Source organism: Zootermopsis nevadensis, unplaced genomic scaffold (assembly GCF_977971745.1).
Source record: "Zootermopsis nevadensis isolate Lab colony 2312 unplaced genomic scaffold, Znev_1.0 Znev_ptg000022l, whole genome shotgun sequence".
Taxonomy (NCBI): Eukaryota; Metazoa; Arthropoda; class Insecta; order Blattodea; family Termopsidae; genus Zootermopsis; species Zootermopsis nevadensis.
In genome coordinates this window covers 7,964,832-7,979,062 of record NW_028259154.1, presented here as the reverse complement: position 1 = coordinate 7,979,062, position 14,231 = coordinate 7,964,832, and the positions used below count along the sequence as shown (strand labels likewise).

The 14,231-nt window shown below is 38.3% G+C and overlaps 1 protein-coding gene across 1 annotated transcript in view; it reads left to right on the top strand.

The window, feature by feature from the left end:
- jp (junctophilin) overlaps positions 1 to 14,231 on the top strand; it is a 117,017-nt gene that overhangs the window by 53,864 nt on the left and 48,922 nt on the right. Inside the window, exon 2 of the mRNA XM_022066610.2 lies at positions 7,053 to 7,264. Coding sequence (XP_021922302.1) covers positions 7,053 to 7,264 — 212 coding nt within the window. The remainder of the gene's footprint in view (positions 1 to 7,052; positions 7,265 to 14,231) is intronic.

Below are 14,231 nucleotides of genomic sequence, written 5' to 3'. Positions count from 1 at the left end.
AAAATTCCAAGTATTTGGATTTATCTTCTACACGTTAGGATGTAGTGGCACCAAAACATATCAATAACTCGTGATATTTTGGGAAGTCACTGACGATCATGCTATGGCTCGTGAGACAGAACACAGGACAGCAATCATAGATGAACAAAAAATATTAGGTGTGTCGTCTTCCTGAAATCACCTGCTGGTTAATATATGCCCTTCCGTCTATTATAAAGTAACAGTAGTCTAACTATAGGACCGATTTGGACAAAACTCGGTATACAGTGGACACAACATTACTCCGATCCTGATGACTGCTGTAAATACACACACGTCATAGGGAAGACCGCGAACCAACAGCAGTGACGTGGCTGAAGCTGGCGACTACTGTAATGTACCTAATATACCTACTCCAAATCTTTCGGAACATTTTGATTTCGGAATAGTTTTCGACCATTCTAGGGATACACTGTTCTCTTTGTCTTAAACACCAAATAAATACGCACCACAAGGGGCAGTGTCTCTAAGTGCGATATCTCGTGTATAGCATGGAAAGGGTTAATTTAAGACTAAAAATAGTCGTGTATAAAAAGGATTAAACTTTGTTTTGCAAGACAGGAGTGGAATGTGAACCTTGATATTGTTCTAAATGAGATCCTTCGTAGTCTTGCCTCTTGCCAAGATGTGGACCGAGGTGTATGCGAATAAATCATAAAAGGTTTGACTGGGGGCCACTTCTTATGACAATGTATAGGTCAGGTCCTTGGCCTATTTTTTAACTTTGTTTGGCTACGATCAGACGGGTAGGTTATTGTAATTTATGTTTCTGATTCTAATTAGTTGACTGACTTGGATTCCAACTGCGAAGCTTGAACTCGATTCAAAGACATTCATTTTTAGCATGTTACCCTGTTTCATAGGGAAAGATAGGATTATGGAGTGTCTATGTGTATCTGTCCCGTACTTAATAATTGACCAACTGTGTCATTAACGTCATATCATTGGAATTTATGTCACCGCCGTACTTTCTGTGTTGTAATACTAACATGGCGAACGTGGAGATAAGATCGAAACGACACTAAAGAGAATTTAGTGTCCAGAAATGATGTGTGTTGATAGATTTTTGAAGCACACCCAACTTTGGCTAAGATCCATTTTCTTTGTAGGATTTGAAATAAACTAGAGATCACACGGAATGTATTCAATGTTTTGTTTGTTGGCGAAAACTTATCAGTGAGAGCGAGCATGTGAAATTTTTATGTATTTAAATCATAAACATTACTGAAACTTGTGTATTAAAATCTCCGTAGTTTTTGAGCCAGTTTAAGTGTTTTTTCGAATGAACAATGTTTTAAAATAATATGAACAGTGCTAGTGCGTTCCTTTTCTGTTACTTCATAGTTCTGCCGATGAACACAACAGTCTCCTCGTGGTTCCCACGTCAAGTCCCACAATGTACATGTCGGCCCAGTTCTCTCCAAAAGCAGTGTTAATTTTCGGTGCAAACATGCGTGTGCACTGGCCGAAGGCTTAGCTTGTTTTATCAGCTTTCACTATCTCAGTGCACATAATGCTATTGTTAAGGAGAAGTCATGGAGTGGCATGCATTGTGACAATATAGAAGTTGACATAGGAAGAACATCCTCCTCTCCTTCTGCCTGCAGGCAACGTACACAAACTATTGCACTTTAGAGTAAAACTTTGTGTTCTGCTGGTAAAAGAGATCGATACATCGCGATTTAGTTTCTCTATAAAACTCATCCGTCTTATTTCCGACTTGGAATTGTCGACCGTTGTATCATTTACAGGGCGTGTAATATTTCTGTTATGTGGTAATTTTGACTTTCAGTTGTTGGTATTGAATTTTACGTATCTTTTACACCGTATAGGGGTGACCAGGGCAGAACGGGGCCACGGGGCAGAACAAGGTATCGGCTTTATTTCGTCTGCAATGCGTTGCGATCTATCGGGACCGGGTGAAATACCATTAGCATGCAACACAGGGTCATGTCATGTCAGTCAGCGCCATTTTGTGATTACAGTTTATGAAATAATCACCCATGCTGGATTTTACTTCTACATTTTACAATTTTTTCTCAACTTCCAGTGAAGGTAAAACCTATTCATTATTCGTATCCACTTTGTTGAATAATGCATGTTACAAAGTGTTTTCTTGAAAGTCTTAAACACAATATTTTTATTTATTTTCATGATGTCATTTTTGGTGGGAAAATCCTAATTTGAAAGAGTATACTCGGGGCAGGATGGGGTAGGGCAGAATGGGGTACCCAGAGAAGAGGATCAAATGACAAGTGCCTGTTATGTAGCGATGTCTGTTCGCAGTTTATTGAAGGGTGGATCGGGTATTCGTCTTGCTTAAAATGGGCCCATAATTCATGTGCAGGTGTTGGTAGTCAACGATGATGAAGAGGTGCACATGTGTGCCGTCTGCATTAGGCCTAAGTAGATTTCAAATTTATAAATTTTCGACAATTTACATTGTATACTAAATCATTTTTATACCCTACGTTATAATTATTAGATAATCTTTGTGATTGCTTGCAACTTTTCAAACATATATCAACCATACTCCGTCTTACCCCGGGAACGAGGCAAAATGGTGCAAGTTACATTCTTGTAAAGAAATTAATATTTAAAAGAAACTGTAACTCTTAGAACTAAACTAATAAATTATTATAAATCAACACAAGGTTCCTCCATGTGTTTATCTTTATTATTGTCCCTTCCACAAGCCTCCAAAGACTAAGTACCCGGTTCTGCTCTTTTCTCCCCTATATCTGCACGGTAAGGTGGAATCAGCATTCAGAGTTTTTATTGAAGGGCAAAGGGCAGAGTGTATTTGTGAGTGTCCTTTGTTTCAAAGAATAAACTGCCGTTATTTTCCTAAACAATTTTAACCCTATGACTTTTCATCGTCGATTGAATGTTTTGTTTGGAGTCAGGATAGGAGAAATTTAATATTAATTAGATGGAAAGTATTTCCTTAAAATCAAAATCAAAACTACCGACTCACTGGCATAGAACCAGAAGATTCAACACAGCTAATACGTAAGATCGCCGATGGACAGAATGCTGGCCCACGTCCAGCATCTCAACCTACTTTCCTCATATGTGTCTTTCCATCTCTTACTTGGTCTCTCGTAGCTACCTGTCTAGTCCTTTATAACTTTCTGTATTATGTTATTCTAACAATAAACGACTAAGTGTTCTGCATAAGCACAAATGTCCTTGTTGCAGCTTACAAGACCTTGAATAATACAAAAACATAATTTTGTCAAAGTCAAAATGCGGTCATAAAGTATAATACTCATAGGGACCCTTTTTTATTTATTTTTTTACGCTCCAGTTATGAAATGCTGGCTTTGCTTTTGGCATTCCGATATTCTTAACAGGAAATTCTGTGTTAATTTTTAAGCAACACGACACCCAACTAAACAGTGTCCGATTTGTTTTAGAAGCTACTGACAGTTTCCTTTCTTTAAGCCGAATGAGCATGGAAGTAACGCCTTTGGGCAACACGAAGGACGTACGATATATGCGGTCCTTCATTTCCTGAGCGAACATTTTTCATCTCACATTAGTGTCGAAGATGATTTGAATGATTTGTTTACTGTACTCGAATCTGAATAAGAGTGATTTCTTTCGTTATATTTCCGGAATAGTCATGTTTGCAGGATAATTGAAGACAGGAAAAGCAATTGCTGTTGAAAGTAACACTGGATACAATTACAGAATATGTCTCTTGATAATAATTCTAAATATACTATAGCCATATTGCTACAGAACTGAATTATTCTCCCCCTTTTTACTTTGTCATGTCACTCTAGGCGCCGTGATGCATTAAGCAGCAAATGTGAAGCCAGTTTGTTCCATTTAGCTCGTTAGTCGACAGATGTGGGACTCTTGTCTAGGTTGCCTTGACGTGTTTCACGTGTTTTCTTGTAATCGTGTTGTTTGCAGCAAACGTAGATTTGGTCACCAACTTAATTGCGTTTACATAACGATACAAAAATGTAGCTTATTTTGTTGCTTTGCTTCAGATAAACGTCTGTGATTACAATAGCCCATTCCACAATCCAGGGTGCAATACCTAGATCTTTTTATTTAGAACAGGTCACTTATTATCTATATTCGGTATCTCAGAGCCTTTTCTATGTTCAACTCTTAAATAAAAAATGTCCATCAGCTGGCAATGTCTTCTGGAACGTTTGTGTGTTTAATACAATAATTTTTTCTCTCTCAGTCATATTTTACAACCATCGTTTTTTGCAATTTATTTGAGACAATGCGTTTACTGATAAGATGGACGCAGCTGTGACTAGTTTCCGGCACGAACTTGTGTAAAACCAGTTAGTTGATTATATTGCTTTTATGGAGTGATACTTGGCTCGTATTGAGAAAATCTTGTAGCGCTTGGTGGTGAGTCCTGCAGTTCCGGCCGGCAGCCGGGAAATGATGGTTACATTCAGCTTTATGAAAGAACGTACTGTATTAATCCTATTCAGTATAAATATATTTATTTTTTCATTTCTTACCTCTTACTTACAACTTTTATTGTGTCGATATAATTATCAGCTGAATGTTACACATTGCCCTGATTTTTTTGACATTGTCTTCTTTTTCCTTTTTAACTCGTGCTTACTTTGTGATAAAGGATTGAATTAAATGAATTGAAATTTTTCTGCTTTACAAGGTTTATCGAAAGGTTGATCACACTAAGAAATCTGCCTTCGTTCTCTGTAACCCATGAAAGTCAAAATAATATTAAACAATTCAGCCCGTACCGTAAAGAAAACATCACACATCACCATTACAAAGATCAACTAGATAACGCTGTTTAAGGAAATAATCTCTGTTTACACTGAGAATCTTACGATGTCCATAAATAGAAAATGTAGAGTTACTGTTTGTTAAAATAGCCGGTACATAATGTCACCACTCGGCTCCAAAGGGTAATCTTATTCTTCTCGTCTTTCTCCTAACTTTCAGATTCTTTTCCTCGCCTTTTCATTTCTTATCCATATTTTTTTTATTTCCCATGTAATTGTGTGGGGCCTGCCCCGTTAGTACATATCGTTGAGTGAGTGATTTTAAAATTAATATAACAAACTAATGTGAACATTCAATTCAGTTCATTTCTTTAAGTGTTTGCCAACAGCAAGAAGCCAGTAACAGACAAACACTGATAATACACACAATAATAATAAAATAATAATGAAAAAAATTACGCAAACATATTAACTAAACATATACTTGTGCACTTTTAGATATAACAGCGAAATACAGGCAAACACGATATAGAAACAATATTATACACAAAGAAAAATAAATGAAGAAATATAAATAAAAGCAAATAATCCACCTAGAAAAACACTAATATAACTGTAAAACTCTAAAGAAATACAAGGAATAAATAACCAAACTAGAACATCTTTCAAGACAACCTATCTAGATCATTTCCCTTATTGAGAACGTGCCCTCAAAGGAGACAATGTTTATGCTAAATACGTCCAAAGATTTACATGCGTCATTTGTAGCGATTACGCACCTGGCTGAAGGACTATGTCATAGCGCACTGCTCACACTAAGAGTAGAAAGCTCTCCTATTTGCTTCGCCGGCACACGTATACCAACAGCATCCATAATGGAATGGCAATTTATTTTGCCCTTAGAGACATTAACAAAGAATAACGCATCCAGATGTCGTCGTCTGGAATAAACATAATGAACATCATAAAGTGTTCACCTTATTAAATACTATAAATTGTATCTGCAACATTTTAATATGAATAATTTGTATTAGGATCTACATACACATTTCATCGCAGAAGAAACGCTTGGAAGTGTGATCTGTTAAATTTCGGATGCGATGCAAGTTCGCGTTGTAGTAATTTCCTTTTTGTGGCTCTGTGAAGGTGTGGGTTGCACGCTTAATTTCAACACGACCTTATTTTTCTCTCTGAATGAAAAGAACCGATCAACACATGAGCTCAGAGGTAATAAATATCTGCTAAGTATTAGGACAGGTCTTGAATTTTATGGACAGACGTATTAGAACAGTAGGCCTACACACGTGTTTACAAAGGTACCTTTGTCTTTTGCTTTATCCTCCGTTTACACATCAGCATATGGTACGAGGAGTAGCCTCTTAATGCGAACGAACAGTTGAGATTTGAGGTTTTCACGACGGTCAGGATTTTGATGTTTTCTGGCTTTTAGCGCCTTGTAGAATTGTAGGTGGAGCCAACAATTCGGAAAAACATACTATCAGTATCACCAATATCAGTCATCTGAAGACGGGAGAGAAATTTATTTCCGAAACGACACGGATATCAAATATGATTTAGACAATGGGCAATTTCCAACATAGAGTTCATATAATTTACCCCACGTAATAAATAAATTTTGAACCAACTTAGAAATATTTATGGAGCCGTGTCTGTGCATCTCGCCTTTGGAAAGTACTGCGCATTTGTAAGTTTTGCCGTCAATAATAGTAACATAATGGCTATGAGAACGTCTGAGGTTGGAGCGGTACCACTGTAGGAGGGGAAATTTGTGTTTGAAGATCTTAAAAATGGCATGGCGATGCACAATAAATCTCTCTACGAATAATTTTGAAATTTTCTGCGTGTTAAAAGTTTTATATATATATATATATATATATATATATATGTATATATACGATTATTTCAGCGGTATGTTACCAGATTTCCCTACCTTCAATGGCCTCGACTTACTCAGGATAACTTCAGAGGACATGGATTCCTATTCGAAAGTTGTTCTCTCTGAGTCCCTCTATACGATCCTTCAGTTTGGCCCGAACCTTTTGAATCACCCTGTATATATAATGAGTATTTTCAGGTTATTTCTGTCTGACAGCGATATTATGTTTCCTGAAATCTTCTGAAGTGTTTGCAGACTAAAGTATGGGACCAACAACCATAAGTTGGCATCAACGGACGGTGACTGTAAGAACACAGAATTATAACAGATTTCTGCGACGAGGAACAAGGTAACTGGTATTGAATTAGCCATGTTTGTTTCAGTGGGAGCGCGTTCGAGGGTCAGTGGCAGAATGGTAAACGCCACGGTCTGGGAGTGGAGACGCGAGGCCGGTGGCTATACAGAGGAGAGTGGACGCAGGGCTTCAAAGGTCGCTATGGCGTGAGGCAGTCGTCCACGTCGAATGCTCGGTACGAAGGCACGTGGGCTAACGGACTGCAGGACGGTTATGGCTCCGAGACCTACGCCGACGGTGGTGAGTCGCAGGCTGTTCGCTGTTATGTGGCTGGTAGACTTAAGTTGCATGTACGTGTGTCTGCGTCTCTGGCCATGATTATTTCATTCTGTATCTGTATTTTGTTGTTTACATAGAAAAGGTTTTAGAAATTGAGAAAGTGTAGTTACAAATAATTCATGTCACACTAAGAGGACAATTAATATTTATATTCTTATTATTCTAACCGAAATAGACGATGAGCCACAAATTACGGCTCACAAATTTTAAACAGTCATTTTAAATAAACGTAAAATTGAAATTTCTACCACACGAAACTAAGTTTGTTTGAATGCACGACAATAAAATTTAATTACTAGAAATTATTTAAAAAAGAAACAACGAATAAGTAGGAATCACTGTTTAAGTATTTATGGTACTTTGTTACAGAAGAAAGACGAGTGTAGATGTAAAATTTCAATCACAACACATTATTATAACAATTCCTTTTTTAAATCGACATGTTTCAGAAACAAAACGATCGGAAAGTGTATTCTGTACCGGAATACATATAATATATTCATGGGTTTTTTGTAACGTGCCTTTAGAGGTCTACAATCCAATTTCAGCAGTCGGCCTGCCGTGGTTACAATTAATATAATGTACTGGCGCTTCGACGGACTCTACTAAAGCTGGATGTCAGATAATAGAAAATGCACAGCAAATTGGATGTTTGAAATATCACTAAGATTGAAGACTGCCAAATTATGTGGCTAAACAGCTCCACATAATGAAGATAAATAGAATAACAAAGCAGTCATTTGAATGCAAACAGTTTTGACGAAGCCATCGTAGGCATCAGAAGAAACTAATTACACTTGTTTCGAAACAATTAACCCTTTAAAGCCCTCTGCATTTGGCCTCCATAGTGTTGTTACGTGTTGATTTCGCGTGATATTCAAAATAAACTGCTACTATTTCTTCAAACATTATTAACCATTTTATCTTTGTAATGGAGACGTGTTTTCTTTGCGGTTAGGACTAAATAATTAAATGTTATCTTTAGACGAAATTCAGTTTTAAATTGAAGTTAAGCTTTTCGGTTTTTGTGGGTTTTTTAAAAGGTAGGAAGGTAGGTGAGATTTTAGGTTTTCGTGGCGGCGAGTCCGAAGATGGCTGTCTTCTTGTTGCGCTGTGTAGTCTGATAAAAGTTCACTGAAGTATCAGAGATACTCAGCTGCTTATTGCCCTGATGATGAAGGCACCAAAGCACAGATTCCATAAGTTTCAAGTTCTCGTAATCCTGACTAATATTGTTTAACTGGCAGCCCGCTTATCGCATCCGGCCCGAGACCAATTGTAACTAGGCCCGCGAAATTATATGTTAATTTGTTACTAGGAACTGCATGCTCGTTTATTTTATTTTATTTTATTTTATTTGAAGAATTTAAGAAGATTGTGATTGTCATGTTGCCTGTTGTGTACCTTCATGTAAAGCAGCAGATTACTGACTTTAAAACGTACCGTGTTGTGTGAATTTTTCAGGTAAATATTTGTCAGATACACGCTGTTAGAGAAGGGAATTTAAAATAATACATAACTCAACAGTAATTCTTGCACTTCTCATTTCAATAAAATGTGTATTTGAGCAAATATTGTAGTAGTTTGGCACTTCGGAATAAGCGTTGTTAAACATTAGTCTACGATATTTGAATATTTTTTTCAGAAATATTGACAAGTGGGATTTCTTGGCACTTGGGTATAATGGGGACATTTTTCATGGCTTCAAGGAACAAAACGTTTGGAACACCCTGCTCCAGTCAATACATCATTCCAGTTCGTTTGCTTAATATTAGTCCTTTTCAGCTCTTTATAAATTTCTCTGGCCCAATATTTTTTCTCTCTATTCCATTATGTCAGCTGACTTTGTCATTTTGGCAAACTGAAATCTGCAGAAGTGGTTTTGAGGAATTTAAGAAAGGCCATTAATGTTGGCCTACGAAATTAAATAGCTATAGAGGACCTATGCGAAAATTTGAAAACACTGTTCAGAGGAACGAAAGTGGTATTTGCCTCGTTAAATGTTATAAATTGAATCACACTATTTTTTTGACGTAAATATGTCTATAAGGAAGGGTCATTCGGCAAAAAGTGTAACGAAAAAGGGAAACGAAAAGTGTAACAAGTGTACCTAGGAAATATCAACAATTTGTAAATATGGACTGACAACAATGGTCAGCTTGCATGCATTGTTATGTTACCTAGGAAACGTCATCTTTTTACTTAGCATTGTTGTTACCTAGGAAACGTTACATTACAATACATTAAAATACATTACTTTACATTACATTCATCTACAACAGACCCATCTTAAGCGTAACTAATTCAAGTTAAGCATTCAAGCATTTTTGTTACCTAGGAAACGTCATCTGTTTACTTAGCATTGTTGTTACCTAGGAAACGTTACATTACATTAAAATACATTACTTTACATTACATTCATCTACAACAGACCCATCTTAAGCGTAACTAATTCAAGTTAAGCATTCAAGCATTTTTGTTACCTAGGAAACGTCATCTGTTTACTCGGCATTGTTGTTACCTAGGAAACGTCATCTGTTTACTTAGCATTGTTGTTACCTAGGAAGCGTTACATTACCTTACCCTACCTTACATTACATTACATTCAGCTACCACAGCCAATATATAAACTTCCTTTCCGTATAGACGTATTTACGTCAAATTCTCCGGAACCGTGGTTCCACAGACATCTTTTTCACATATTTAATATCCCGAAAAAAAAGCAAGAAATATACGACGTCTTATTATAGGCCCCATGCAAAGACCAACGGCAGGAACTTGTAGTTAGAAGGGGTTTCCTTCAATTCTGTCCGCTGACCTTCCATTCTATTAATGCGGGTCACAGCAGTTCAGCTGTTTTCGTATTGTGGACGCACTGAGGATACGCTAGATGGCACATCAGTCTGTGCGTTTGTTGCAGTGCTACAGCCTTGTAATTCAAACATAATCTTGGTATGGCTGAAAGAAAGCTAGTTACGTAGACTGTGTATAACGTATTTAGATAAGACATGGGCCTGTTGTTTTTATAATGCCTTTTTGAAACATTTTGAAGCCATTTTCAGGATATACTTTTATATCGAATCTATGTTTGCGCGCCTTATGTCCCATCCATTTCTACCTAAAACAACTAAAGTGCATTCTTTTGCTTTATTTTTTCTTATGTCTTCTATTTGCGATACTTATATGCAGATCGGACAACAATTTTAAAATAGTACTTAGAAAATAAATATGAAGAGGTTTTGAAGCTGTGGGCTGCATTCAGTTGACTTAGGGTAGAGCCCCAATAGCAGGGTTTTGTGAACACGGTAATGAGACATTTGGTTCCGAAAAGAAGGGAACGTCTTGACTTTTTGACTACTTTTCAAAGAATGCCCCGACAAGACGTTCTCCCGTTCCATATGTGCGCGACGTAGCACGTGCAGTGTTGCCACGGTTACTACGGGTTCCACCCCCGCGTTCAAGCACGTGGGTATGGACGGACTGGATGTTTATCGATTGGATGCGCCTCGTAACCCATAGCAGCTGTCAACTGGGGTGGACTTAAAGAGGACCACGCGACTTGGGGTTTGAGGGAGGTCGTGGATGTATCAACTGTTGAAGCTGCTTATCACCGGGCACATTAACCGACGCTTAGGTTGTTAATTATGCTGTTTCAGTAATGTAGTTTATATGACGTGGATTGAAATGCGAAGTTGTTGACGAATAATGAACAAGTAGGGATTTTGAAAGATAACATTGTGGTCTGTGTCACGGTATTATTCTGGCACTTGCCTGTAGAGGCTGAGAAAAATAACGAACACCTCAACAAATCATTGGGCCGAGTTCCGAACTAGGTAATGTGTGATCTACAACCAATACGGAATCCGCTCAACTCATCAGGTGGACAGCAGTTGGAGGAGAAACAGACTTGTATCTCATGTCCCTTTGTTGTTACGTGGTAACTGAAGGAGGTTTTGTCAACGTCGTTACATGACAGACGCAATGGAACATTCGTTGCATATTTTAAGATACTGTGTCAAGGGTATAATTTCAAAAGGGCGTATCAACAAAACGGTCTGTTACAGTATACTAAATTCTTAGGCTCATTTCGACTTGACAAACGTGTTCATACGCCGATACTAACTGTCTGAATATCTGCGTAGAGCGGCATGAGCATTGCGTGCTTGTGGCGTGACATACATACATACATTCCACTATTTTTATATTGTTAGACCACATATTTCCGATAATGCAAATATGTTGATACGCCCTTCTGGTATGATACCATCGATGTCTGCATTTGCATCGAATGATTGAGGAAATCCCTAACAAACTTCTGGATTGCTGGCCGTCGAATCACTGACTGCTGCCATCTACGTATATACTGCCGAAACCCAGAATTCGTGGCGCACTTCTTCAGAACTTCAATACGGATTCATGTTTGAGCTTATATGCAAGTGCAAGTTTACGCCCATGCTTTCAAGTAGCTTACACTTCCTTTTAAAAAATAAGCAGTCCCGCTCCACGCCATGGAAGTCGTTTGGGGGGGGGGGGAGAGGAAGTATAGCTCCTACTCATTCTTGACTTCGACACTAGATGGGGGGGTGAGTGGTCAGCGTCACACCTCGGCAGCTCTTTACCCCTGGAAAAGGACCCCGGTACCCATTAGTTGGGAGGCTGGGTGGGCCCCAGAAAGGGTCTGGACGCAGGTGCTAGAGGAAAAATTCTCTGGCCCCATCGGCGATCGAACCCCAGTCGTCCAGTCCTTATGCTGACTGAGCTATCCCGGCTCCTGTTCATTGCCTTCGATTTTTTGTCATCGAGGCCCACAGACTATTAGTTCTTTGTGCCGGTCTTTTTTTCAATCGCTTGCAATGGAAATATAGAGCTACCGCAATGTCTGCTGTGCATTAACCGACTAAAAGCCAATTTCTGGTTTGATCGTATGAAGCTTTTGCAAAAATATTGTATTGGAGTACAGTCACGTTCAGAAATGAAAGTATGGAATAAGGCATAGGATGAATAAAAAATAAATGAAGAAAAACAGGGAGGAGGAAAAAGAATGAAATAAAGAACGAAAGGAAGAATTCTAGTGGTTGCTTTTACCAAGGAGTGCATAACCGTCGTTGTACGGGACTGCATAACAAATCATTCGATGACATTGAATATTCTCTCTGCATAAAAGAACTAGAAAAACGTTTCCTTTGTAAAGTCGATAGTTTTATTGCAACCCGCAAAATACTAGGTACGTAAGTAAGACCCTGCAGTTTCTCACGCACGGTCATACTGCAGTTGCTCGTTCACACATAATTAAGTGACAGGAAGAAATATGTTGGTTCATATCCCTGATTCGTATTCCGGAAGAGCGGAATTTGAAACTCGTCTCAAGGACGTCTTCAGAAGGTTTACGTAATTTTCTATACATCTGTCCGAAAGCTTAGACAGTGATTTACGACATGTCCACAACAGTTGCTTTGTTCTACACGCTTCTAAATTCAGAATCGATTAATTAACCTGTCATTTAGCCTATAAATGCCTAATTTTTTTCCTTTTCTTCCGTGTTCCATTTATAAAGTGGTGTTATAGAAATCAAATATAACTTGATCTGGAAAAGCTAATGGACTGTAGCTACCGGGAACTTGTGAGGAATGTGGTCAGCCGTGCGCCTGCGCAGTTTGAGTTAATTGCTCTCTCTTTCGTTGAGTTGTCGGAATTTATCTGAGTGTCATAGTAAGCATCTCATTCAGTTTACTGCAATTAGCCAATTACGTGGGAACACGACCGAGAGTGTAAGCAAACCTACTCAAGTTAGGTGTGAGGACTTTGCAAATGGAATCAGATTGTACACGTTATAGAAGCCTAGAATATTTTTCATTTCGTTAAGTATGTATAGAGTATAGATTTTTTAAATAAGTGTAAAATGTTATTGAAATATTCAGTTTAATTCATGTGTTACTTCCGTGTACGATTAACCTTTATTCTGAGACGTGGCTTGTGAACTAGCTTCCTGCCGATTAGGAGCTGTGATTGGTTGCCTGGTTCCCAGGCGCTGCAACATACTTCATCCATAATGAAGCCTAACCCATTTATACTCCTACGTTTCAGTAACAAAGTGGCTGGAAAAACAAATAGACCAGGTAGAATTCGGGTCCCGGTTTCTGCTCGATTTATTTCTGTGTTATGTGATAATACTACTTCAACTAGAGACCTTGTGTCAAACCGATGCTTCATTTGACTCTGCAGTCTCTGATTCGCTGGAGAAAAGTTCCCCAGTCATCAATCACAGCGTAGGCAACCTTTTTACTTTGTAATTTAGAAGGTTAAGTTTTACCTCTGCCGAGACACCGCCTTATGATGACGTATGGGAGACGTAGAGGCATTGCACGCATTTTGACCTTCGAAGTGAGAGGCGAGTTAACCCCACTGAAACAGCTTCCAGTGCCAGTATTGAACTGGAAAAAGTAAAATACAGAGCCGTTCCGGTCGTAGTGGGGGGAGGGGGGGGGTAGAAAATTTCTTTTGTTGATAATCGAACTTCGGTCGTTTAGACCAGTGGTATTCAACCTGGGGTACGTCTACCCCCGGGGGTACGCGAAGACATCTTAGGGGGTACGTGAAATTTAAAAAAAAAATATTATAGTATAATAAACACTGAATAATGAGTAATGTAATTTGTTTAATTTATTTTAGATGTACTATGTATAACTTGAATTATACACCAACAACTTTGGGGGTACAAAGTTGAAGAGAGATTATATCTGGGGGTACGCGAACGAAAAAGGTTGAATACCACTGGTTTAGACCACAGTTGGTCACTTTAATGTCTTAACTAGTGGCTCATTCAATTCCTATAGGATTTGGGGTTTTCATAGCCTTGAGAACCTGAAATCTCGATATTACTGAATGTTTATGAGCTACATGTTTCATCCCGTCATCGTTAAGGTGTTTG